Genomic DNA, 26,631 nt, shown 5'->3' on the forward strand with positions numbered 1-26,631 from the left:
TTTTGGTTTTTGCCCGAGCACAACACAGCTGATTCAAATCACCAACTCATTATTAAGCTTTAATTATTTGAGTCAGCTGTGTTGTGCTCGGGCAAAAACCAAAACGTGCAACCAGGGAGGGCCCCAGGACCCAGTTTGGGAAACCCTGGTCAGTTATAAAGTTGTCCATGGACCCTCTTATCTCTGCATTTGTATAGAAGAGTCATATCTCATGGACAGATTAAACAGTGAACAGGAAATTAAGCTTTTGCAAGAATTTTACTTCTGGCTAAAGTAAAGATGTCATAAGGTTAATGTTCAAAATTGGTTTATGACTATTTGGTTTACAAACATTCATGTTAACAACCTTTTCTTGTTTTCCAACACAGCCCTTTTGAAGTTGACCCAACCTGGAAAACTACTGAGGAAACAGTGTGCCTCATCTGAAATTCAACTTGTTATTTTTCTTCTTAAAATCACAACTTTCTTTATAATTTCATAATTTAAAAAAAGGAACTGAACAGACTTAAAAAAATACATTTCCATCATGGGATTCTCCACTCTCCCTATACTAAAAAAAACATCTCTGTTGGTTTGGATTGAAGAAGGACAATAGGTTTGCATTGACGGACAATATCAATATAAAAAGGAGCTAATAAGAATCTTCTATTTGACAACAGTTCCCACTGACTTCCCCCTGAAACCTGGGTCAAGTTCCAGCCCTAGTCCTCACTCTCGTCATCGTCCACTGCAGTGTAGATGACCTGGTTCCTGCGTTTGATCCTAGGGGTGCTGCCTGTACTGATAGGTTCCCCCGTCTCCCCACTGGTGCGCTTAGGGATCCGGACGTGGGGCTCCTCCCTTTCCGGGGGTGAGGAGTGAGAGGGAGGAGGCAGGTTGAGGGACAGGCGTGAGGGAGGAGCGGGGTCTGATTTGGGCTCAGGTATGGTCAGAACCATGCGGCTGGGGGGCAGCTCTCTAGAGGGGGGCCCCGAGTCCCGTCTCCCTCCTGCTTCCCCCTCTGGGACCACTGCATCAGGGCTCTTCCCCCTTCCCTCTTTCTCTCCTCCCTCCTCCTCCTCCCACTCATCCTCTATGGTGATCTCATCAGGGTTGTAGGAGCTGGACAGGCCTGAGGTGTCACTAGGGTACTCACTGGGTTCATCTCCACTCTGGACTTCATCATCCTCCAGCTCTGGGGCGCCTGTGCCTATCTGGCCCCCATACCCTCCCTGCCCAACCTGGGCATAGATGTCTCTGAGACCCAGGGTGGCACAGAGCTCGGTGGTCTGCGGGTTGGTGCTGTAGCTGGGGTGGGCATGGGGCTGTGGCCGGGAAGGGTCATAGGCTGGCACGGTCAGGCAGAAGTTGTCAGGGATGGACAGTTCACCCCCCAGGTCACCCACAGCCTCCATCATGGCTGCCTCAGAAGCACTGAAGTCCCACCTAGACAACATACAGAAGTAGGTAGACACAGAGATCATGAGCAGCACATTACACGTGTGTGTGGGGGTGCATGCGTAAGTGAGGGATTGTGTGTATGCATGTGTGCAGTGTATGTATGTGAGATAGCAGGATTTAATGTGTTTAGTATGTGAGTGCCAGTGAGAGAGGAGTGTTTAGTATGTGAGTGCCAGTGAGAGAGGAGTGTTTAGTATGTGAGTGCCAGTGAGAGAGGTGTGTTTAGTATGTGAGTGCCAGTGAGAGAGGTGTGTTTAGTATGTGAGTGCCAGTGAGAGAGGTGTGTTTAGTATGTGAGTGCCAGTGAGAGAGGTGTGTTTAGTATGTGAGTGCCAGTGAGAGAGGTGTGTTTAGTATGTGAGTGCCAGTGAGAGAGGTGTGTTTAGTATGTGAGTGCCAGTGAGAGAGGTGTGTTTAGTATGTGAGTGCCAGTGAGAGAGGTGTGTTTAGTATGTGAGAGCCAGTGAGAGAGGTGTGTTTAGTATGTGAGAGCCAGTGAGAGAAAGAGATGTGTTTAGTATGTGAGCGCCAGTGAGAGAGGTGTGTTTAGTATGTGAGCACCAGTGAGAAAGGTGTGTTTAGTATGTGAGCACCAGTGAGAGAGGTGTGTTTAGTATGTGAGAGCCAGTGAGAGAAAGAGGTGTGTTTAGTATGTGAGTGCCAGTGAGAGGTGTGTTTAGTATGTGAGAGCCAGTGAGAGAAAGAGATGTGTTTAGTATGTGAGCGCCAGTGAGAGAGGTGTGTTTAGTATGTGAGAGCCAGTGAGAGAAAGAGATGTGTTTAGTATGTGAGCGCCAGTGAGAGAGGTGTGTTTAGTATGTGAGAGCCAGTGAGAGAGGTGTGTTTAGTATGTGAGAGCCAGTGAGAGAAAGAGGTGTGTTTAGTATGTGAGCGCCAGTGAGAGGTGTGTTTAGTATGTGAGAGCCAGTGAGAGGTGTGTTTAGTATGTGAGAGCCAGTGAGAGATGTGTTTAGTATGTGAAAGCCAGTGAGAGAAAGAGGTGTGTGTAGTATGTGAGAGCCAGTGAGAGATGTGTTTAGTATGTGAGAGCCAGTGAGAGAAAGAGATGTGTTTAGTATGTGAGCGCCAGTGAGAGAAAGAGGTGTGTTTAGTATGTGAGCGCCAGTGAGAGAAAGAGGTGTGTTTAGTATGTGAGAGCCAGTGAGAGAAAGAGATGTGTTTAGTATGTGAGCGCCAGTGAGAGAGGTGTGTTTAGCATGTGAGAGCCAGTGAGAGATGTGTTTAGTATGTGAGAGCCAGTGAGAGAAAGAGGTGTGTGTAGTATGTGAGAGCCAGTGAGAGATGTGTTTAGTATGTGAGAGCCAGTGAGAGAAAGAGATGTGTTTAGTATGTGAGCGCCAGTGAGAGAAAGAGGTGTGTTTAGTATGTGAGAGCCAGTGAGAGAAAGAGGTGTGTTTAGTATGTGAGAGCCAGTGAGAGAAAGAGATGTGTTTAGTATGTGAGCGCCAGTGAGAGAGGTGTGTTTAGCATGTGAGCGCCAGTGAGAGAGGTGTGTTTAGCATGTGAGCGCCAGTGAGAGAAAGAGGTGTGTTTAGTATGTGAGCGCCAGTGAGAGAGGTGTGTTTAGTATGTGAGCGCCAGTGAGAGAGGTGTGTTTAGTATGTGAGTGCCAGTGAGAGAGGTGTGTTTAGTATGTGAGAGCCAGTGAGAGAGGTGTGTTTAGTATGTGAGAGCCAGTGAGAGAGGTGTGTTTAGTATGTGAGAGCCAGTGAGAGAGGTGTGTTTAGTATGTGAGAGCCAGTGAGAGAGGTGTGTTTAGTATGTGAGAGCCAGTGAGAGAGGTGTGTTTAGTATGTGAGAGCCAGTGAGAGAGGTGTGTTTAGTATGTGAGAGCCAGTGAGAGAGGTGTGTTTAGTATGTGAGAGCCAGTGAGAGAGGTGTGTTTAGTATGTGAGAGAGGTGTGTTTAGTATGTGAGAGCCAGTGAGAGAGGTGTGTTTAGTATGTGAGAGCCAGTGAGAGAGGTGTGTTTAGCATGTGAGCGCCAGTGAGAGAAAGAGATGTGTTTAGCATGTGAGCGCCAGTGAGAGAAAGAGATGTGTTTAGCATGTGAGCGCCAGTGAGAGAGGTGTGTTTAGCATGTGAGCGCCAGTGAGAGAAAGAGGTGTGTTTAGTATGTGAGCGCCAGTGAGAGAGGTGTGTTTAGTATGTGAGCGCCAGTGAGAGAGGTGTGTTTAGTATGTGAGCGCCAGTGAGAGAGGTGTGTTTAGTATGTGAGTGCCAGTGAGAGAGGTGTGTTTAGTATGTGAGTGCCAGTGAGAGAGGTGTGTTTAGTATGTGAGAGCCAGTGAGAGAGGTGTGTTTAGTATGTGAGAGCCAGTGAGAGAGGTGTGTTTAGTATGTGAGAGAGGTGTGTTTAGTATGTGAGAGAGGTGTGTTTAGTATGTGAGAGCCAGTGAGAGAGGTGTGTTTAGTATGTGAGAGCCAGTGAGAGAGGTGTGTTTAGTATGTGAGAGCCAGTGAGAGAGGTGTGTTTAGTATGTGAGAGCCAGTGAGAGAGGTGTGTTTAGTATGTGAGAGAGGTGTGTTTAGTATGTGAGAGAGGTGTGTTTAGTATGTGAGAGAGGTGTGTTTAGTATGTGAGAGCCAGTGAGAGAGGTGTGTTTAGTATGTGAGAGCCAGTGAGAGAGGTGTGTTTAGTATGTGAGCGCCAGTGAGAGAGGTGTGTTTAGTATGTGAGCGCCAGTGAGAGAGGTGTGTTTAGTATGTGAGCGCCAGTGAGAGAGGTGTGTTTAGTATGTGAGCGCCAGTGAGAGAGGTGTGTTTAGTATGTGAGCGCCAGTGAGAGAGGTGTGTTTAGTATGTGAGCGCCAGTGAGAGAGGTGTGTTTAGTATGTGAGAGCCAGTGAGAGAGGTGTGTTTAGTATGTGAGAGAGATGTGTTTAGCATGTGAGCGCCAGTGAGAGAAAGAGATGTGTTTAGCATGTGAGCGCCAGTGAGAGAAAGAGATGTGTTTAGCATGTGAGCGCCAGTGAGAGAAAGAGATGTGTTTAGCATGTGAGCGCCAGTGAGAGAAAGAGATGTGTTTAGCATGTGAGCGCCAGTGAGAGAAAGAGATGTGTTTAGCATGTGAGCGCCAGTGAGAGAAAGAGATGTGTTTAGCATGTGAGCGCCAGTGAGAGAAAGAGATGTGTTTAGCATGTGAGCGCCAGTGAGAGAAAGAGATGTGTTTAGCATGTGAGCGCCAGTGAGAGAAAGAGATGTGTTTAGCATGTGAGCGCCAGTGAGAGAAAGAGATGTGTTTAGCATGTGAGCGCCAGTGAGAGAAAGAGATGTGTTTAGCATGTGAGCGCCAGTGAGAGAAAGAGATGTGTTTAGCATGTGAGCGCCAGTGAGAGAAAGAGATGTGTTTAGCATGTGAGCGCCAGTGAGAGAAAGAGATGTGTTTAGCATGTGAGCGCCAGTGAGAGAAAGAGATGTGTTTAGCATGTGAGCGCCAGTGAGAGAAAGAGATGTGTTTAGCATGTGAGCGCCAGTGAGAGAAAGAGATGTGTTTAGCATGTGAGCGCCAGTGAGAGAAAGAGATGTGTTTAGCATGTGAGCGCCAGTGAGAGAAAGAGATGTGTTTAGCATGTGAGCGCCAGTGAGAGAAAGAGATGTGTTTAGCATGTGAGCGCCAGTGAGAGAAAGAGATGTGTTTAGCATGTGAGCGCCAGTGAGAGAAAGAGATGTGTTTAGCATGTGAGCGCCAGTGAGAGAGGTGTGTTTAGCGTGTGAGCGCCAGTGAGAGAGGTGTGTTTAGCGTGTGAGAGAGGTGTGTTTAGCGTGTGAGAGAGGTGTGTTTAGCGTGTGAGAGAGGTGTGTTTAGCGTGTGAGAGAGGTGTGTTTAGCGTGTGAGAGAGGTGTGTTTAGCGTGTGAGAGAGGTGTGTTTAGCGTGTGAGAGAGGTGTGTTTAGCGTGTGAGAGAGGTGTGTTTAGCGTGTGAGAGAGGTGTGTTTAGCGTGTGAGAGAGGTGTGTTTAGCGTGTGAGAGAGGTGTGTTTAGCGTGTGAGAGAGGTGTGTTTAGCGTGTGAGAGAGGTGTGTTTAGCGTGTGAGAGAGGTGTGTTTAGCGTGTGAGAGAGGTGTGTTTAGCGTGTGAGAGAGGTGTGTTTAGCGTGTGAGAGAGGTGTGTTTAGCGTGTGAGAGAGGTGTGTTTAGCGTGTGAGAGAGGTGTGTTTAGCGTGTGAGAGAGGTGTGTTTAGCGTGTGAGAGAGGTGTGTTTAGCGTGTGAGAGAGGTGTGTTTAGCGTGTGAGAGAGGTGTGTTTAGCGTGTGAGAGAGGTGTGTTTAGCGTGTGAGAGAGGTGTGTTTAGCGTGTGAGAGAGGTGTGTTTAGTGTGTGAGAGAGGTGTGTTTAGTGTGTGAGAGAGGTGTGTTTAGTGTGTGAGAGAGGTGTGTTTAGTGTGTGAGAGAGGTGTGTTTAGTGTGTGAGAGAGGTGTGTTTAGTGTGTGAGAGAGGTGTGTTTAGTGTGTGAGAGAGGTGTGTTTAGTGTGTGAGAGAGGTGTGTTTAGTGTGTGAGAGAGGTGTGTTTAGTGTGTGAGAGAGGTGTGTTTAGTGTGTGAGAGAGGTGTGTTTAGTGTGTGAGAGAGGTGTGTTTAGTGTGTGAGAGAGGTGTGTTTAGTGTGTGAGAGAGGTGTGTTTAGTGTGTGAGAGAGGTGTGTTTAGTGTGTGAGAGAGGTGTGTTTAGTGTGTGAGAGAGGTGTGTTTAGTGTGTGAGAGAGGTGTGTTTAGTGTGTGAGAGAGGTGTGTTTAGTGTGTGAGAGAGGTGTGTTTAGTGTGTGAGAGAGGTGTGTTTAGTGTGTGAGAGAGGTGTGTTTAGTGTGTGAGAGAGGTGTGTTTAGTGTGTGAGAGAGGTGTGTTTAGTGTGTGAGAGAGGTGTGTTTAGTGTGTGAGAGAGGTGTGTTTAGTGTGTGAGAGAGGTGTGTTTAGTGTGTGAGAGAGGTGTGTTTAGTGTGTGAGAGAGGTGTGTTTAGTGTGTGAGAGAGGTGTGTTTAGTGTGTGAGAGAGGTGTGTTTAGTGTGTGAGAGAGGTGTGTTTAGTGTGTGAGAGAGGTGTGTTTAGTGTGTGAGAGAGGTGTGTTTAGTGTGTGAGAGAGGTGTGTTTAGTGTGTGAGAGAGGTGTGTTTAGTGTGTGAGAGAGGTGTGTTTAGTGTGTGAGAGAGGTGTGTTTAGTGTGTGAGAGAGGTGTGTTTAGTGTGTGAGAGAGGTGTGTTTAGTGTGTGAGAGAGGTGTGTTTAGTGTGTGAGAGAGGTGTGTTTAGTGTGTGAGAGAGGTGTGTTTAGTGTGTGAGAGAGGTGTGTTTAGTGTGTGAGAGAGGTGTGTTTAGTGTGTGAGAGAGGTGTGTTTAGTGTGTGAGAGAGGTGTGTTTAGTGTGTGAGAGAGGTGTGTTTAGTGTGTGAGAGAGGTGTGTTTAGTGTGTGAGAGAGGTGTGTTTAGTGTGTGAGAGAGGTGTGTTTAGTGTGTGAGAGAGGTGTGTTTAGTGTGTGAGAGAGGTGTGTTTAGTGTGTGAGAGAGGTGTGTTTAGTGTGTGAGAGAGGTGTGTTTAGTGTGTGAGAGAGGTGTGTTTAGTGTGTGAGAGAGGTGTGTTTAGTGTGTGAGAGAGGTGTGTTTAGTGTGTGAGAGAGGTGTGTTTAGTATGTGAGAGAGGTGTGTTTAGTATGTGAGAGAGGTGTGTTTAGTATGTGAGAGAGGTGTGTTTAGTATGTGAGAGAGGTGTGTTTAGTATGTGAGAGAGGTGTGTTTAGTATGTGAGAGAGGTGTGTTTAGTATGTGAGAGAGGTGTGTTTAGTATGTGAGAGAGGTGTGTTTAGTATGTGAGAGAGGTGTGTTTAGTATGTGAGAGAGGTGTGTTTAGTATGTGAGAGAGGTGTGTTTAGTATGTGAGAGAGGTGTGTTTAGTATGTGAGAGAGGTGTGTTTAGTATGTGAGAGAGGTGTGTTTAGTATGTGAGAGAGGTGTGTTTAGTATGTGAGAGAGGTGTGTTTAGTATGTGAGAGAGGTGTGTTTAGTATGTGAGAGAGGTGTGTTTAGTATGTGAGAGAGGTGTGTTTAGTATGTGAGAGAGGTGTGTTTAGTATGTGAGAGAGGTGTGTTTAGTATGTGAGAGAGGTGTGTTTAGTATGTGAGAGAGGTGTGTTTAGTATGTGAGAGAGGTGTGTTTAGTATGTGAGAGAGGTGTGTTTAGTATGTGAGAGAGGTGTGTTTAGTATGTGAGAGAGGTGTGTTTAGTATGTGAGAGAGGTGTGTTTAGTATGTGAGAGAGGTGTGTTTAGTATGTGAGAGAGGTGTGTTTAGTATGTGAGAGAGGTGTGTTTAGTATGTGAGAGAGGTGTGTTTAGTATGTGAGAGAGGTGTGTTTAGTATGTGAGAGAGGTGTGTTTAGTATGTGAGAGAGGTGTGTTTAGTATGTGAGAGAGGTGTGTTTAGTATGTGAGAGAGGTGTGTTTAGTATGTGAGAGAGGTGTGTTTAGTATGTGAGAGAGGTGTGTTTAGTATGTGAGAGAGGTGTGTTTAGTATGTGAGAGAGGTGTGTTTAGTATGTGAGAGAGGTGTGTTTAGTATGTGAGAGAGGTGTGTTTAGTATGTGAGAGAGGTGTGTTTAGTATGTGAGAGAGGTGTGTTTAGTATGTGAGAGAGGTGTGTTTAGTATGTGAGAGAGGTGTGTTTAGTATGTGAGAGAGGTGTGTTTAGTATGTGAGAGAGGTGTGTTTAGTATGTGAGAGAGGTGTGTTTAGTATGTGAGAGAGGTGTGTTTAGTATGTGAGAGAGGTGTGTTTAGTATGTGAGAGAGGTGTGTTTAGTATGTGAGAGAGGTGTGTTTAGTATGTGAGAGAGGTGTGTTTAGTATGTGAGAGAGGTGTGTTTAGTATGTGAGAGAGGTGTGTTTAGTATGTGAGAGAGGTGTGTTTAGTATGTGAGAGAGGTGTGTTTAGTATGTGAGAGAGGTGTGTTTAGTATGTGAGAGAGGTGTGTTTAGTATGTGAGAGAGGTGTGTTTAGTATGTGAGAGAGGTGTGTTTAGTATGTGAGAGAGGTGTGTTTAGTATGTGAGAGAGGTGTGTTTAGTATGTGAGAGAGGTGTGTTTAGTATGTGAGAGAGGTGTGTTTAGTATGTGAGAGAGGTGTGTTTAGTATGTGAGAGAGGTGTGTTTAGTATGTGAGAGAGGTGTGTTTAGTATGTGAGAGAGGTGTGTTTAGTATGTGAGAGAGGTGTGTTTAGTATGTGAGAGAGGTGTGTTTAGTATGTGAGAGAGGTGTGTTTAGTATGTGAGAGAGGTGTGTTTAGTATGTGAGAGAGGTGTGTTTAGTATGTGAGAGAGGTGTGTTTAGTATGTGAGAGAGGTGTGTTTAGTATGTGAGAGAGGTGTGTTTAGTATGTGAGAGAGGTGTGTTTAGTATGTGAGAGAGGTGTGTTTAGTATGTGAGAGAGGTGTGTTTAGTATGTGAGAGAGGTGTGTTTAGTATGTGAGAGAGGTGTGTTTAGTATGAGAGAGAGGTGTGTTTAGTATGAGAGAGAGGTGTGTTTAGTATGTGAGAGAGGTGTGTTTAGTATGTGAGAGAGGTGTGTTTAGTATGTGAGTGCCAGTGAGAGAGGTGTGTTTAGTATGTGAGTGCCAGTGAGAGAGGTGTGTTTAGTATGTGAGTGCCAGTGAGAGAGGTGTGTTTAGTATGTGAGAGCCAGTGAGAGAGGTGTGTTTAGTATGTGAGAGCCAGTGAGAGAGGTGTGTTTAGTATGTGAGAGCCAGTGAGAGAGGTGTGTTTAGTATGTGAGAGCCAGTGAGAGAGGTGTGTTTAGTATGTGAGAGCCAGTGAGAGAGGTGTGTTTAGTATGTGAGAGCCAGTGAGAGAAAGAGATGTGTTTAGTATGTGAGCGCCAGTGAGAGAGGTGTGTTTAGTATGTGAGCACCAGTGAGAGAGGTGTGTTTAGTATGTGAGAGCCAGTGAGAGAGGTGTGTTTAGTATGTGAGAGCCAGTGAGAGAAAGAGATGTGTTTAGTATGTGAGCGCCAGTGAGAGAGGTGTGTTTAGTATGTGAGCGCCAGTGAGAGAGGTGTGTTTAGTATGTGAGCACCAGTGAGAGAGGTGTGTTTAGTATGTGAGCGCCAGTGAGAGAGGTGTGTTTAGTATGTGAGCGCCAGTGAGAGAAAGAGGTGTGTTTAGTATGTGAGCGCCAGTGAGAGAGGTGTGTTTAGTATGTGAGAGCCAGTGAGAGAAAGAGATGTGTTTAGTATGTGAGCGCCAGTGAGAGAGGTGTGTTTAGTATGTGAGAGCCAGTGAGAGAAAGAGGTGTGTTTAGTATGTGAGCGCCAGTGAGAGAGGTGTGTTTAGTATGTGAGCGCCAGTGAGAGAAAGAGGTGTGTTTAGTATGTGAGCGCCAGTGAGAGGTGTGTTTAGTATGTGAGAGCCAGTGAGAGATGTGTTTAGTATGTGAGAGCCAGTGAGAGAAAGAGGTGTGTGTAGTATGTGAGAGCCAGTGAGAGATGTGTTTAGTATGTGAGAGCCAGTGAGAGATGTGTTTAGTATGTGAGAGCCAGTGAGAGAAAGAGATGTGTTTAGTATGTGAGCGCCAGTGAGAGAAAGAGGTGTGTTTAGTATGTGAGCGCCAGTGAGAGAAAGAGGTGTGTTTAGTATGTGAGAGCCAGTGAGAGAAAGAGATGTGTTTAGTATGTGAGCGCCAGTGAGAGAAAGAGATGTGTTTAGTATGTGAGCGCCAGTGAGAGAGGTGTGTTTAGTATGTGAGCGCCAGTGAGAGATGTGTTTAGTATGTGAGAGCCAGTGAGAGAGGTGTGTTTAGTATGTGAGAGCCAGTGAGAGAAAGAGGTGTGTTTAGTATGTGAGCGCCAGTGAGAGAGGTGTGTTTAGTATGTGAGCGCCAGTGAGAGAGGTGTGTTTAGTATGTGAGAGCCAGTGAGAGAGGTGTGTTTAGTATGTGAGAGCCAGTGAGAGATGTGTTTAGTATGTGAGAGCCAGTGAGAGGTGTGTTTAGTATGTGAGCGCCAGTGAGAGAGGTGTGTTTAGTATGTGAGCGCCAGTGAGAGAAAGAGGTGTGTTTAGTATGTGAGCGCCAGTGAGAGAAAGAGGTGTGTTTAGTATGTGAGCGCCAGTGAGAGAAAGAGGTGTGTTTAGTATGTGAGCGCCAGTGAGAGAAAGAGGTGTGTTTAGTATGTGAGCGCCAGTGAGAGAAAGAGGTGTGTTTAGTATGTGAGCGCCAGTGAGAGAAAGAGGTGTGTTTAGTATGTGAGTGCCAGTGAGAGAGGTGTGTTTAGTATGTGAGTGCCAGTGAGAGAGGTGTGTGTAGTATGTGAGTGCCAGTGAGAGAGGTGTGTTTAGTATGTGAGAGCCAGTGAGAGAGGTGTGTTTAGTATGTGAGAGCCAGTGAGAGAGGTGTGTTTAGTATGTGAGAGCCAGTGAGAGAAAGAGATGTGTTTAGTATGTGAGCGCCAGTGAGAGAGGTGTGTTTAGTATGTGAGCACCAGTGAGAGAGGTGTGTTTAGTATGTGAGAGCCAGTGAGAGAGGTGTGTTTAGTATGTGAGAGCCAGTGAGAGAAAGAGATGTGTTTAGTATGTGAGCGCCAGTGAGAGAGGTGTGTTTAGTATGTGAGCACCAGTGAGAGAGGTGTGTTTAGTATGTGAGCACCCGTGAGAGAGGTGTGTTTAGTATGTGAGCGCCAGTGAGAGAAAGAGGTGTGTTTAGTATGTGAGCGCCAGTGAGAGAGGTGTGTTTAGTATGTGAGAGCCAGTGAGAGAAAGAGGTGTGTTTAGTATGTGAGCGCCAGTGAGAGAGGTGTGTTTAGTATGTGAGAGCCAGTGAGAGAAAGAGATGTGTTTAGTATGTGAGCGCCAGTGAGAGAGGTGTGTTTAGTATGTGAGAGCCAGTGAGAGAAAGAGATGTGTTTAGTATGTGAGCGCCAGTGAGAGAAAGAGGTGTGTTTAGTATGTGAGCGCCAGTGAGAGGTGTGTTTAGTATGTGAGAGCCAGTGAGAGATGTGTTTAGTATGTGAGAGCCAGTGAGAGAAAGAGGTGTGTGTAGTATGTGAGAGCCAGTGAGAGATGTGTTTAGTATGTGAGAGCCAGTGAGAGATGTGTTTAGTATGTGAGAGCCAGTGAGAGAAAGAGATGTGTTTAGTATGTGAGCGCCAGTGAGAGAAAGAGGTGTGTTTAGTATGTGAGCGCCAGTGAGAGAAAGAGGTGTGTTTAGTATGTGAGAGCCAGTGAGAGATGTGTTTAGTATGTGAGAGCCAGTGAGAGAAAGAGGTGTGTTTAGTATGTGAGCGCCAGTGAGAGAGGTGTGTTTAGTATGTGAGCGCCAGTGAGAGAGGTGTGTTTAGTATGTGAGCGCCAGTGAGAGAGGTGTGTTTAGTATGTGAGAGCCAGTGAGAGAAAGAGGTGTGTTTAGTATGTGAGAGCCAGTGAGAGATGTGTTTAGTATGTGAGAGCCAGTGAGAGAAAGAGGTGTGTTTAGTATGTGAGCGCCAGTGAGAGAGGTGTGTTTAGTATGTGAGCGCCAGTGAGAGAGGTGTGTTTAGTATGTGAGCGCCAGTGAGAGAGGTGTGTTTAGTATGTGAGAGCCAGTGAGAGAGGTGTGTTTAGTATGTGAGAGCCAGTGAGAGATGTGTTTAGTATGTGAGAGCCAGTGAGAGGTGTGTTTAGTATGTGAGCGCCAGTGAGAGGTGTGTTTAGTATGTGAGCGCCAGTGAGAGAGGTGTGTTTAGTATGTGAGCGTCAGTGAGAGAAAGAGGTGTGTTTAGTATGTGAGCGCCAGTGAGAGAAAGAGGTGTGTTTAGTATGTGAGCGCCAGTGAGAGAAAGAGGTGTGTTTAGTATGTGAGCGCCAGTGAGAGAAAGAGGTGTGTTTAGTATGTGAGCGCCAGTGAGAGAAAGAGGTGTGTTTAGTATGTGAGCGCCAGTGAGAGAAAGAGGTGTGTTTAGTATGTGAGCGCCAGTGAGAGAAAGAGGTGTGTTTAGTATGTGAGCGCCTGTGAGAGAAAGAGGTGTGTTTAGTATGTGAGCGCCAGTGAGAGAAAGAGGTGTGTTTAGTATGTGAGCGCCAGTGAGAGAGGTGTGTTTAGTATGTGAGCGCCAGTGAGAGAGGTGTGTTTAGTATGTGAGCGCCAGTGAGAGAGGTGTGTTTAGTATGTGAGCGCCAGTGAGAGGTGTGTTTAGTATGTGAGAGCCAGTGAGAGAAAGAGATGTGTTTAGTATGTGAGAGCCAGTGAGAGAGGTGTGTTTAGTGTGTGAGAGCCAGTGAGAGGTGTGTTTAGTATGTGAGCGCCAGTGAGAGAGGTGTGTTTAGTATGTGAGAGCCAGTGAGAGAAAGAGGTGTGTTTAGTATGTGAGAGCCAGTGAGAGAGGTGTGTTTAGTATGTGAGAGCCAGTGAGAGAGGTGTGTTTAGTATGTGAGCGCCAGTGAGAGAAAGAGATGTGTTTAGTATGTGAGCGCCAGTGAGAGAAAGAGGTGTGTTTAGTATGTGAGCGCCAGTGAGAGAGGTGTGTTTAGTATGTGAGAGCCAGTGAGAGAAAGAGATGTGTTTAGTATGTGAGCGCCAGTGAGAGAGGTGTGTTTAGTATGTGAGCGCCAGTGAGAGAGGTGTGTTTAGTATGTGAGAGCCAGTGAGAGAAAGAGGTGTGTTTAGTATGTGAGAGCCAGTGAGAGAGGTGTGTTTAGTATGTGAGAGCCAGTGAGAGAAAGAGGTGTGTTTAGTATGTGAGAGCCAGTGAGAGAGGTGTGTTTAGTATGTGAGAGCCAGTGAGAGAAAGAGATGTGTTTAGTATGTGAGCGCCAGTGAGAGAGGTGTGTTTAGTATGTGAGCGCCAGTGAGAGAGGTGTGTTTAGTATGTGAGAGCCAGTGAGAGAAAGAGGTGTGTTTAGTATGTGAGAGCCAGTGAGAGATGTGTTTAGTATGTGAGAGCCAGTGAGAGAAAGAGGTGTGTTTAGTATGTGAGCGCCAGTGAGAGAGGTGTGTTTAGTATGTGAGCGCCAGTGAGAGAGGTGTGTTTAGTATGTGAGCGCCAGTGAGAGAGGTGTGTTTAGTATGTGAGAGCCAGTGAGAGAGGTGTGTTTAGTATGTGAGAGCCAGTGAGAGATGTGTTTAGTATGTGAGAGCCAGTGAGAGGTGTGTTTAGTATGTGAGCGCCAGTGAGAGGTGTGTTTAGTATGTGAGCGCCAGTGAGAGAGGTGTGTTTAGTATGTGAGCGTCAGTGAGAGAAAGAGGTGTGTTTAGTATGTGAGCGCCAGTGAGAGAAAGAGGTGTGTTTAGTATGTGAGCGCCAGTGAGAGAAAGAGGTGTGTTTAGTATGTGAGCGCCAGTGAGAGAAAGAGGTGTGTTTAGTATGTGAGCGCCAGTGAGAGAAAGAGGTGTGTTTAGTATGTGAGCGCCAGTGAGAGAAAGAGGTGTGTTTAGTATGTGAGCGCCAGTGAGAGAAAGAGGTGTGTTTAGTATGTGAGCGCCTGTGAGAGAAAGAGGTGTGTTTAGTATGTGAGCGCCAGTGAGAGAAAGAGGTGTGTTTAGTATGTGAGCGCCAGTGAGAGAGGTGTGTTTAGTATGTGAGCGCCAGTGAGAGAGGTGTGTTTAGTATGTGAGCGCCAGTGAGAGAGGTGTGTTTAGTATGTGAGCGCCAGTGAGAGGTGTGTTTAGTATGTGAGAGCCAGTGAGAGAAAGAGATGTGTTTAGTATGTGAGAGCCAGTGAGAGAGGTGTGTTTAGTGTGTGAGAGCCAGTGAGAGGTGTGTTTAGTATGTGAGCGCCAGTGAGAGAGGTGTGTTTAGTATGTGAGAGCCAGTGAGAGAAAGAGGTGTGTTTAGTATGTGAGAGCCAGTGAGAGAGGTGTGTTTAGTATGTGAGAGCCAGTGAGAGAGGTGTGTTTAGTATGTGAGCGCCAGTGAGAGAAAGAGATGTGTTTAGTATGTGAGCGCCAGTGAGAGAAAGAGGTGTGTTTAGTATGTGAGCGCCAGTGAGAGAGGTGTGTTTAGTATGTGAGAGCCAGTGAGAGAAAGAGATGTGTTTAGTATGTGAGAGCCAGTGAGAGAGGTGTGTTTAGTGTGTGAGAGCCAGTGAGAGGTGTGTTTAGTATGTGAGCGCCAGTGAGAGAGGTGTGTTTAGTATGTGAGAGCCAGTGAGAGAAAGAGGTGTGTTTAGTATGTGAGAGCCAGTGAGAGAGGTGTGTTTAGTATGTGAGAGCCAGTGAGAGAAAGAGATGTGTTTAGTAAGTGAGCGCCAGTGAGAAAAAGAGGTGTGCGTCTGACCTTGTGTGCAAGCCGTTGTTCTGCGGGGGGTTCCAGTAATTAGGGCTGACAGTCTGCAGACTGTCTGTAGCTTTGAGGATGGCCAGCCACTCTGGATCATACTCCAGACCCTGGGACGATCCTGGTCTGTCTGCTACCTCTACGATCTGAAACACACACCCTACAAGTCAGCATCAACTCAGACATGCACTACAGAGAACACGCCTATAGCAAATACTAGCCCAAAATAAGACTTGCACGCAAGCTGTTTCACAGACCAATATGAACAGATTCTCCATTCAAAAGTAGGTTTAGTCTGGATCTCTGAAACCAGAACATAATCCATTCACATATATGTCAGCACCCTCTCTCTACACCGCCCTCTCTCTACACCGCCCTCTCTCTACACCGCCCTCTCTCTACACCGCCCTCTCTCTACACCGCCCTCTCTCTACACCGCCCTCTCTCTACACCGCCCTCTCTCTACACCGCCCTCTCTCTACACCGCCCTCACCTGTAGGAAGTCCCTGTATGGAAGGCACTTATCGAGTGAGAGGAATTTGGTAGTGCGGGGGGCAGCATCAACTTTGGCCTAAAGAGACAAACAGAGCAGTGATATAACCAGTGCTGCATAGACAATATCAGTTATGTGATCTAGCAGCACATACATTAGATATACAATCAGGAGAAAGAAGATGTTGGTGTGGGAATATGTCAATGTTGGTGCTGAATCAACACATCCTGTGACAATCAAAGAATCTTAAATTCTAATTCATCAGAAAGAATCCAAACTTTGAATATGCACAGCAGTCTCTCTCTCAACTGTCTTCAGTTCAGCTCACCGGGTGCTGCATTAGGGCAGCGAACTTGACGTGGAGGTGCGCAGAGAACCAGTAGTTAGGCTGCAGGTGGGCCAGGAGCTCTGCTGCTGCAGGACTACCCAGTGTGTTGGACTCCACCTCCTGCCTCAGGAACTTCTTCTTCCTCAGCAGCTCCCCCGTGCTGCCGTAATGGTAGATTCCACGAGGCCAGTCATGGGTCAGAAAGACATCCACAGGCATCTGGATCTAGTGGTAAAATAGGGGGGACATAATGACATATGATAATAATAGGGGGACATATGCCGTATTAACCCTGTGAGTGGTAGTCACCTGTTTGATTTTGAAGACGTCGATGTTCCTGATGTGGTAAACACTGCGTAGAGTTTCTGGGTTATATGGAGGGAACTCATAATGTCCTGAAAAAATTAGCATTGATTACATTTTAAAGACAGTTGAGCTACAACACATTTGCAGAGACAGGAGAACATATCTACTAGAGCTTTCTGACCTCACCTTTCCTGTAATCATGCCCTTTGAAGATTCCAGACAAGCCACCTATCCTTACTCCTTTGTAGCGCACAACGCCAGCATAACCTGATGGAAGACCATATACACTGTTGTTATTGGATGCACATTTTCAGGCAAGTGAAAGCTCCCGAATTTCCTGATTGACAAGTGGCCTTGAGAGGGCAATCCGTGGAACTTGTAATATGCGTTTTAGCTTTGTAGCCAGAGTGTGAAGGTAAGGTCTTACCCATGTAGTAGATATTGGGAGCCACCCAGCCCCCGTACGGAAGCTCCTGGAGATGGTTGGAGGCCTCGTGATTCCCACCGATGAAGATAGTCAGGACCGGAGCCTTCTTCTCTCCAGAGTAGTACCTGCACGAACCAAGATACAACCATCAGAAATACAACAGATTGTCCCTTAAACTAAAGGAACCATAAGTAGTACTGACAGGGTTGGGCTTAACCAATTTAACCCACCTGGCTGTTGATTCCTATGGCATCTAAAGCCATAGGGGTTAACAGCCATCTATCTCTCAGAGTAAGGTAGGGTCTAGATTTTTTCTAGGATCAGGTCATGCGGGGGTCAGGAAAAACTCCTGGCCCTACATTAGAGAGAGAACGAGAGAGAGCAGAGGTGATAGGAAGGTACTAACTTGTAGAAGGTCTGCATCTGCCTGTACTTTTGCGGCACAGCCATGCACTTCATGTCCCCCTCGTTCCTCACAGCCTGGAAGTCTCCACAACACAGCAGCAGGTCTACCTTCACCCCCTCCTTCTGCTCCAGGTAGCCAATCGTCTCATAGATCTTATCCAGCTCTCCATGGCAACACCCTTCCACAGCTATTTTCATGGCTGATGATTGGCTGTAGACTCCCGTAAGGGTATTCTTTCTCTGTGCTGAGCTGAATTATATGACGAGGAAGACAATTATATAATTGAATAAAATACAATGTAGCAAGTTAGCATATTAGCTCAATAATTTGTGTTAATTTATTGCTACTAGTTCCTGTAGATAACTGCTAGCTATCACACGTCCGCTGTCCGGGGTTGTAGACTTGTCCTGGCTAAGAGATACATGCAATGCAATCACTAGTCAAATCCAACTAACATGTTCAATTGTTTCTCGCCTTTTGCACTTTGAAGTTACGATAGAGTTAGCTAACTAGACACCATGGTTATGTTGGTTTGTTCTGTTTATCTCAACCAAAATGTATGACTCGAACGTTTTTCCCACCTCCGCGTAGTTTGACCTCAGCGCATGCTCAAACATTCACCAAAGTAAATCGACTGATGGATTCGTAGGTAGCACTTTCCACAATCAAAATAATTTACAAATAGTCAAACACCTATACAATATCCCGAACTGTAATACTTCCTAATACCAGCACTTCTTTATGAATACAAATATGTGTTGTATGCACATTAATGCTTATAACAATCATGTCTTAATCAGCCATGCTTCAATGTCAAACCTGCGCGTTTAGAAGCAAAATGTACTTGATTGAGTTGATTTACAAATTGACATTCGATCATCTACAATGTAGCCAGTTGGTAAATATAAATACTAGTTTCATTAGAAAAGGAAACGTTATTTGTGGCTCAAACAGACCAAAGACACACATATTAACTCCACATAACCCACGATATACTAACTTATTCTGAAGGGTTGGGTGATTAAGCTATATTTACTTTTTAAATCTGAGCAGCTGGTTTGGAGGGCGGAGTGTTCGTAAAGTGCTGCTCCGATTGGGGAAGAGATGGCGTGCTTGTTGGAGTCCCCTCTCCGCATCAGCGTGTTATCTGTGAGTGTCCCACTTATACTATGAAATAAATACTAACGTTTCTGTGCATTATTCAGTACATTGGATAGTGCAACGCTTTTTGTGTGTCTCATCAATAGCAATGTCTTTGACGACATGCACTGAAGTTGCTGCTAGCTAGCTAGCACAGGCTTTGCAACATGTACTGTATCTAGCTAGCTAGCAAGGGCGGTCTCCCGATTGTCACCCGGAATGAGTTAGTTAGCAACCGGTGACACATTTTATGTGAATCCAATTCAAATGAAAAATCCCAAACCTGTAGCTAACAACTTTATTGCACAAAACGTTAACGATGCAATCAAAAGGTTATGCTAGTTAACTGGAACCAACCGCTAGTTAGTTAGCTAATTGGCTACTTGTAAATAACCATAGTTACTCTAGTTACATAGACACTGGTTCAACTGCTATCTGAAAATCACTCATTACTGCCACGCACAGGTTGGAAGTCTAGAACAGCTCAATACATTGGAGGTGCCGAAGAGGATTTTTTTCCCGGTTGTTTGTACATTTTATCTTTAGACGATTTTTGAAAGTACAGCGAAACTCCATATTTGGTGTAAACGAACGTATTTTGACATTATAACGCTTGCAGAGCTGGTAAATGGGAGTTTGAATCTGAGCTTCCTGGGTGTTATGCTTCGATCACACCGACAGCGTTTTTGCGCAAAATAGTACGCAGCATCATCTGGATATGTATGCCACAAAAGTTCAACATTCACGTTCTGCTACCATTTCTGTCAAGCGGTGTTACGCATGCAGTTTAACGCATACGTTCGATAAATGCAATTATACACTACAATGAACGCACTGCCACTGCAAGGCAAACACTGTGTTTCATTGGATATTAATGTAGTTCTGGTGTACCAAAATGAAATGATGCTGTCGGTGCCAACTGCTGTCAGTTTTGTGATCGAGACGCTACTGTCAACTTTTTAAAACTTTAAAGTTAACACTTTGCTTACGCTTCGAACACACCGACAGCGTCATTGCATTTTGGTAAACCAGAATTACATGAATTTCCAATGAAACGCTGGGTTTGCCTTATTAAATTAAAAATAAAAAAAACTTTTATTTAACCAGGAAAAGCCTATTGAGACCCAGAGTCTCTTTTTCAAGGGAGACCTGGCGAAGAAGGCAGCAAAAATCAATACATTACAGAATTAAAACATACAACCTGATCCAGCCTAAAAAAGCATTTACACTCCTCTGTAACAGTCTCCCATCAATATTTTAAATTCATTCAGTGGCACTAACATATCGATATGTTATTGTTAGTGCCACAACTTTATAAAGTTAACGTTAGTAAGATGGCTTGAGATTTAAGTTATCATGCAGGAAACTAAAATTTTACACATACACTGCTGGCATCTAGTGGCCAAAATATAAATTGTGCCTAAGCTGGAATAATACATTGTGGCTTTTCTCTTGCATTTCAAAGATGATGGAACAAAAAACCCACAAAAAACACTTTTTTTCTTTGTATTGTCTCTTACCAGATCTAATGTGTTATTCTCCTACATTAATTTCACAATTCCACAAACTTCAAAGTGTGTCCTTTGGATGTGTATGTGACCAATAAAATTTGTGTTGATTTGAAATGGTATCAAGAATATACATATCCTTGCTTCAGGTCCTGAGCTACAGGCAGTTATATTTGGGTATGTAATTTTAGGCGAAATTTGGAAAAAACAGGGTCCGATCCTTAAGGAAGTTTATTTAAAAATTATGCATAAATATTATCCTTCCAACCACTATATGAAAAACACGAATTCAAATTGTACCTTTTGTAATTACCACCCAGAAACAGTGTTGCGTCTTTTTTGGCATTGTATTCATGTAAGGAATCTGTGGCAAGACATCAATAATTGAACACATTTATGAAGATTTTACACTATTATGGAGAGATGTACTGCTTGGATTCTTTACTTACGATAGAAATAAGTTGAAAAAATTTCATGTAATTAATTTCATTACTCTTTTGGCCAAATTTCATATTCACAAATATACATTTACAAACAAAACACCACATTTTATTACCTTGCAAAAAGAATTTGAACTATATTTTAAGACAATTAAAACTTCTGCCAACAAAAAAGCTGTTAGAATTATAAATGTGTGTATGTCCTCTAAGGTCCTTGTGTAATGTGATATTGTATCCCCAAGCCCCGCCCCTAGCCCAAATGTCCTTTTTATATTCTTTATATACACTTGTGTTCCCATGTACTTTTTGTATTGATTTGTTGTTAAGAAAAAATAAGAAAAGTAAATATTGGAACGCCAACTGCGAGCCAGGCCCAAAATCAGTGCCCGACATCACTAATGCTCTTATGGCTGAATGGAAGCAAGTCCCCGCAGCAATGTTCCAACATCTAGTGGAAAGCCTTCCCAGAAGATTGGTGGCTGGTATAGCAGGAAAGGGGAGACCAACTCCATATTAATGCCCATGATTTTGGAATGAGATGTTTGACGAGCAGGGGTTGGATTCACAAAACACTACTTACGAAAAAATTAAGAAGTTTCTTAAGGAAAAAATTGCATTTAAGAAGACGTTTCTTGTTAAGAGTTTGTGAATTTGGGCCCAGGTGTCCACATACTTTTAGTCATGTAGTGTATTTCACATCGTGAGTAGTGCGGAAAGTTCTGGACAGTCCCCACCACTCGATGATAAAGGTATTAAGTGACATACGACCGTCTCGTGCTCTGGATGAGTTTACAGCTTGACGAGAGTAGCCTAGCGCCTGTTGACCAGTCGTACAGTTAGGAGGAGCTTTTCTGGGATGGTGTATCTATCTGGCCCAGACCAGTCCTGACTGCGGAGTGTGTGTGTGTGTGTGTGTGGTTGGCGTCAGCGGTGAGGAGGAGGGAGGCCAGCACCGACTCACTGTTGTTCTCTCTCGTGTCACCATGCAGGAGGTCACAGCCACCAGCCGCCATTATGTTGACCGGCTGTTCCACCCCGATCCACAGAAAGTGCTGCAGGGAGTCATGTAAGTACATTATAATTTACATGACCTTGTGTTGTATTAGCCTATGTCTTACTATAGGAACATTTTATATTTGTCCTGTCACTGTCCCTCTTTGTTTGCATCCCAAATGGCACCCTTTCCTCTACTTAGTGCACTACTTTTGACCAGAGCCTTATGGGAAATAGGGTGCCATTTGGGACATAGCCTCTTTGTCTGTCCTTGTGCAAGTCTGAATGCCCATTGAGCAGGTAGCTCTTGGTGCTCTGGAGGGAGCTGTCTGTCAGTGATTGGTTGTTTGACTGCAATGTGAGCATGCCCAGTGTGAGCTCAGTGAGAGCTGCTTAGACCACTTTGTTTACATGTGGCTGTACGACCTGTGTGTGATCAGTCAGTCTGCTTCATCTTTATTTTTTACTCCGAGGCCCAGCTCTGGTTACGGTTTTAGGCAGCTGGCCGCATCGCTACCTGACTGGTGCAGCTGTTCTTTTCCACTGGCCCCAGCCAGCTCATGGCTATTTCATTCCATTAACTACTAGTATCTTTATATCGCATGCATTACGTTCTATAGGGTCTCATCAGTTGGCGAACCACAGTTAGAATTCTGTACTCTGGATAATTTTTCATATGTTATTATTGGCTTATATAAATGGTGTTTGGTATTTAAGCAATAAGGCCCGAGGGGGTGTGGTATATGGCCAATATACCACAGCTAAGGGCTGTTCTTATGCACGATGCAACGCGGAGTGTCTGGATACAGCCCTTAGCCATGGTATACAGGCCATATACAACAAACCCCGGTGTGCCTTATTGCTATTATAAACTTGTTACCAACATAATTAGGGCAGTAAAAATGTAATGTTTTGTCATACCCATGGTATACGGTCTGATATACCACGGCATTCATCCAATCAGCATTCAGAGCTCAAACCACCCAGTTTATAATCAGTATTCTATCCTCTCAAAGCAATACGTTACCAAGCTTGAGCAGCACTGATGTTTCTCAGCTGAGCCTGTAGACGTTAGCCCTAGTGTTTAGACTTGTTTAGCGCTGGTGATATGAATTATACTGTGGATGAACTATGACAAGTGTCGTTATTGTGGCTGTTAGTAACATGCTGAGGGAGCTCCACACACGTGTGTGTGTGTGTGTGTGTGTGTGTGTGTGTGTGTGTGTTCACAGTGACATGAAGAATGCTGTCATCGGAAACAACAAACAGAAAACCAACCTGATTGTCCTGGGAGCTGTGCCCAGGTATCTCTCGCTTTCCCTCTTACCTTCTTTCTCCTCTCTCACCTCCCCTCTTTTCCTGCTTTCCCTGTCTTCTTTTTTTTCTCTCTCACGGAGTCTGTCCCTCCTTCCCCCCAGGTTACTGTACCTGCTCCAGCAGGGCTTATCCAGCTCTGAGCTGAGGACAGAGGTGCTGGGCTCAGAACTGAGGACAGAGGGTGCGGTGGTGCTGGGCTCAGAGCTGAGGACAGAGTGTGCGGTGGTGCTGAGTACAGAGTGTGCGGTGGTGCTGAGTACAGAGTGTGCGGTGGTGCTGGGCAGTCTGGCCATGGGCACCGAGAACAACATCAAGTCCCTGGTGGACTGTCACATCATCCCTGCTTTACTGCAAGGTACACACACACACACACACACACACACTGCATACAATAGGGAAACAACGAACAGATAATGGCGCCGGAGGAGATGGCTGCCGTTTACGGTCTTCTAACCAATTGTGCTATTGAGTGTGTTTTTTCACGTTATTTGTAACTTATTTTGTACATAATGTTTCTGCGACCGTCTCATATGACTGAAAAGAGATTCTAGATATCAGGCCAGCGATTACTCACCCCGTACTGGAAGAAGATTTTATCTTTAACGAGTCGGACGTCATTCGCAGGAGAAAGAAACAGTGATATCGGGGGCGTAGGTCGGGGTGCCTTGTAAGGATCCGACAGCGAGTGGGTAATCTGCCTTTACCATCGGTCTTATTAGCCAACGTACAATCACTGGATAATAAAATAGACAAACTACAATCACGTATATCCTACCAACGGGACATTAAAAACTGTAATATGTTATGTTTCACAGAGTCGTGGCTGAACGACGACATGAATAACATACAGCTGGCGGGTTTTACACTGTATCGGCAGGATAGAACAGCAGCCTCCGGTAAGACAAGGGGTGGCGGTCTGTGTATATTTGTAAACAACAGCTGGTGCACAAAGTCTAATAGTAAGTAAGTCTCTAGGTTTTGCTTGCCTGAGGTAGAGTATCTAATGATAAGCTGTAGACCACACACTCTTTACCAAAATAGTTTTCATCTATATTCTTCGTAGCTGTCTATTGACCACCACAAACCGATGCTGACACTAAGACTGCACTCAACGAGCTGTATAAGACCATAAGCAAACAGGAAAACGCTCATCCTGAGGCGACGCTCCTAGTGGCCGTGGACTTTTTAATGCAGGGAAACTTAAATCTATTTTACCTAATTTATACCAGCATTTTAAACGTGCAACCAGAGGGAAAAAAACTCTAGACCACCTTTACTCCACACACAGAGACGTGTACAAAGCTCTCCCTCGCCCTGCATTTGGAAAATCTGACCATAATTCTATCCCCCTGATTCCTGCTTACAAACAAAAACTCAAGCAGGAAGCACCAGTGACTCAGTCAATAAAGAAGTGGTCAGATGACACAGATGCTAAGCTACAGGACTGTTTTGCTAGCACAGACCGTAATATGTTCTGGGATTCTTCCGGCATTAAGGAGTACACCACATCAGTCACTGGCTTCGTCAATAAGTGCATTGATGACGTCGTCTCCACAGTGACTGTACGTACATACCCCAACCAGAAGCCATGGATTACAGGCAACATCCGCACTGAGCTAAAGGGTAGAGCTGCCGCTTGCAAGGAGCGGGACTCTAACCCGGAAGCTTATAAGAGATCCCGCTATGCCCTGTGACGAACCATCAAATAGACAAAGCATCAATACAGGACTAAGATTGAATCGTACTACACCGACTCTGACGCTCATCGGATGTGGCAGGGCTCGCAAACTATTACAGACGACAAAGGTGTTAGCAATTGATGTTGATGTTATTCTTCAATAACACAAACTCCAAAGCAAATCAGGGGGAGAAAAATAGGTTTATTTGAATAGAACAAATCAAGATGATGTGCTGGGAGGTAGATGTTCAGTCTCCCATTTATAACCCCCCACCCTAGTCTGGGGTTAACCAATGAGAAGTCCTTGCAGTACCACATGGCCAAATAACAACTATCCTGTTCCCGACTCAATGTACGGAATGTAACGCACGTAGCTCTGAGTTCAGGAGTGACATTCCACAGATTTTAAACAGCTGTTGAACTGAAACCCAACTCCTATTTACATTGACAATTCCCTATTGACCATTAGTACTATATTTAGTTTAGTACTCTTGTCCTCTCATCCTCTGCGTTGTGTATTTATCTTCAAAATATTCTTGTAAAGGGAAGCACAGCCGAGAGCTGCCCAGTGACACGAGCCTAACAGACAAGTTAAATTACTTCTATGCTCATATTGAGGCAAACAACACTGAAGCATGCATGAGAGCATCAGCGGTTCCGGAAGACTGTGTGATCACGCTCTCCACAGCTGATGTGAGTAAAACCTTTAAACAGGTCAACATTCACAAGGCCGCAGGGCCAGACGGATTACCAGGACGTGTACTGCGAAAATGCGCTGACCAACTAGCAAGTGTCTTCACTGACATTTTCAACCTGTCCCTGACTGAGTCTGTAATACCAACATTTTTCAAGCAGACCACCATAGTTCCTGTGCCCAAGAACACTAAGGTAACCTGCCTATATGACTACCGACCAGTAGCACTCACGTCTGTAGCCATGAAGTGCTTTGAAAGGTTGGTAATGGCTCACATCAACACCATTATCCCAGAAACCCAAGACCCACTCCAATTTGCATACCGCCCCAACAGATCCACAGATGATGCAATCTCTATTGCACTCCACACTTCCCTTTCCCACCTGGACAAAAGGAACACCTACGAGAGAATGCTATTCATTGACTACAGCTCAGCGTTCAACACCATAGTGCCCTCAAAGCACATCACTAAGCTAAGGATCCTGGGACTAAACACCTCCCTCTGCAACTGCATCCTGGACTTCCTGACGGGCCGCCCCCAGGTGGTAAGGGTAGGTAACAACACGTCCGCCACACTGATCCTCAACACGGGGGCCCCACGGGTACGTGCTCAGTCCTCTCCTGTACTCCCTGTTCACTCATGACTGCATGGCCAGGCACAACTCTAACACCATCATTAAGTTTGCTGATGCCACAACAACTGTTCACTGACAACATTGAGACAGCCTATAGGGAGGAGGTCAGAGACCTGGCAGTGTGGTGCCAGGACAAACACCTCTCCCTCAACGTGATCGAGACTAAGGAGATCATTGTGGACTACAGGAAAAGGAGGACCTAGCACGCCCCCATTCTCATCGACGGGGCTGTAGTGGAGCAGATCGAGAGCTTCAAGTTCCTTGGTGTCCACATCACCAAAAAACTATCATGGTCCAAGCACACCAAGACAGTCGTGAAGAGGGCACAACAAAGCCTATTCCCCCTCAGGAGACTGAAAAGATTTGTCATGGGTCCTCAGATCCTCAAAAAGTTATACAGCTGCACCATCGAGCGCATCCTGACTGGTGGCATCACTGCCTGGTACGGCAAATACTCGGCTTCCCACTGCAAGGCACTATAGAGGGTAGTGCGTACGGCCCAATACATCACTGGGGCCAAGCTTCCTGCCATCCAGGACCTCTATACCAGGCGGTGTCAGAGGAAGGCCCTAAAAATTGTCAGACTCCAGCCACCCTAGTCGTAGACTGTTCTCTCTGCTACCGCATGGCAAGTGGTACCGGAGCTGCAAGTTTAGGTCCCAAAGGCTAATTAACAGCTTCTACCCACAAGCCATAGACTTCTGAAAAGCTAATCAAATGGCTACCCATACTATTTGCATTGTCCCCCCTCCCTCTTTTACGCTGATGCTACTCTGTTTATTGTCCATGCATTATCACTTTAACTCTACCTACATGTACATATTACCTCAACTAACCGGTGCCCCCGCACATTGACTCTGTACCGGTACCCCCTGTATATCGCCTCCACATTGACTCTGTACCGGTACCCCCTGTATATCGCCTCCACATTGACTCTGTACCGGTACCCCCTGTATATCGCCTCCACATTGAATCTGTACCGGTACCCCCTGTATATAGCCTCCACATTGACTCTGTACCGGTACCTCCTGTATATAGCCTCCACATTGACTCTGTACCGGTACCTCCTGTATATAGCCTCCACATTGACTCTGTACCGGTACCCCCTGTATAAAGCCTCCACATTGACTCTGTACCGGTACCCCCTGTATATAGCCTCCACATTGACTCTGTACCGGTACCCCCTGTATATAGCCTCCACATTGACTCTGTACCGGTACCTCCTGTATATAGTCTCCACATTGACTCTGTACCGGTACCACCTGTATATAGCCTCCACATTGACTCTGTACCGGTACCCCCTGTATATAGCCTCCACATTGACTCTGTACCAGTACCCCCTGTATATAGCCTCCACATTGACTCTGTACCGGTACCTCCTGTATATAGCCTCCACATTGACTCTGTACCGTAATACCCTGTATATAGCCTCCACATTGACTCTGTACCGTAATACCCTGTATATAGCCTCCACATTGACTCTGTACCGTAATACCCTGTATATCGCCTCGCTACTGTTATTTTACTGCGGCTCTTCAATTACAATTATACATTTTTATTTTTTACTTAACACTTATTTTTCATAACTG

The 26,631-nt window shown here is 45.4% G+C and overlaps 2 protein-coding genes across 10 annotated transcripts in view; one reads left to right on the forward strand and one right to left on the reverse strand.

Moving 5' to 3' along the window:
- Positions 1 to 239: 239 nt before the first annotated feature.
- Positions 240 to 17,758, reverse strand: LOC129816631 (lariat debranching enzyme-like). Of its 5 annotated transcripts, none has more exons than XM_055871353.1 (9): positions 17,674 to 17,758; positions 16,638 to 16,886; positions 16,232 to 16,356; positions 15,991 to 16,071; positions 15,808 to 15,893; positions 15,499 to 15,723; positions 15,171 to 15,248; positions 14,678 to 14,823; positions 240 to 1,425 (listed from the first exon to the last, which is right to left on the reverse strand). In XM_055871353.1, the coding sequence occupies exons 2-9, from the start codon at positions 16,832 to 16,834 to the stop codon at positions 702 to 704; spliced, it is 1,662 nt and encodes a 553-aa protein (XP_055727328.1). In that variant the 5' UTR covers positions 16,835 to 16,886; positions 17,674 to 17,758; the 3' UTR covers positions 240 to 701. The 5 variants fall into 5 exon arrangements, with proteins under 5 accessions (XP_055727328.1, XP_055727331.1, XP_055727327.1 ...); XM_055871356.1 differs by lacking the exon at positions 17,674 to 17,758 and adding an exon at positions 17,457 to 17,473; XM_055871352.1 differs by lacking the exon at positions 17,674 to 17,758 and adding an exon at positions 17,219 to 17,289.
- The window catches only part of LOC129816630 (armadillo repeat-containing protein 8-like), a 62,335-nt gene continuing 53,401 nt past the window's right edge, over positions 17,698 to 26,631 (forward strand). For 4 of the 5 annotated variants that reach the window (XM_055871346.1, XM_055871347.1, XM_055871348.1 and 1 more), the window contains exons 1-4: positions 17,698 to 17,786; positions 20,715 to 20,791; positions 21,951 to 22,022; positions 22,137 to 22,390. In XM_055871346.1, the coding sequence (XP_055727321.1) occupies positions 17,742 to 17,786; positions 20,715 to 20,791; positions 21,951 to 22,022; positions 22,137 to 22,390 (448 nt within the window). In that variant the 5' untranslated portion in view covers positions 17,698 to 17,741. Of the gene's footprint in view, positions 17,787 to 20,714; positions 20,792 to 21,950; positions 22,023 to 22,136; positions 22,391 to 22,479; positions 22,932 to 26,631 lie in introns of those variants that run through there. The other variant, XM_055871350.1, reaches the window with a different exon arrangement.

The sequence above is a fragment of the Salvelinus fontinalis genome, chromosome 19, assembly GCF_029448725.1.
Source record: "Salvelinus fontinalis isolate EN_2023a chromosome 19, ASM2944872v1, whole genome shotgun sequence".
Lineage (NCBI taxonomy): Eukaryota > Metazoa > Chordata > Actinopteri > Salmoniformes > Salmonidae > Salvelinus > Salvelinus fontinalis.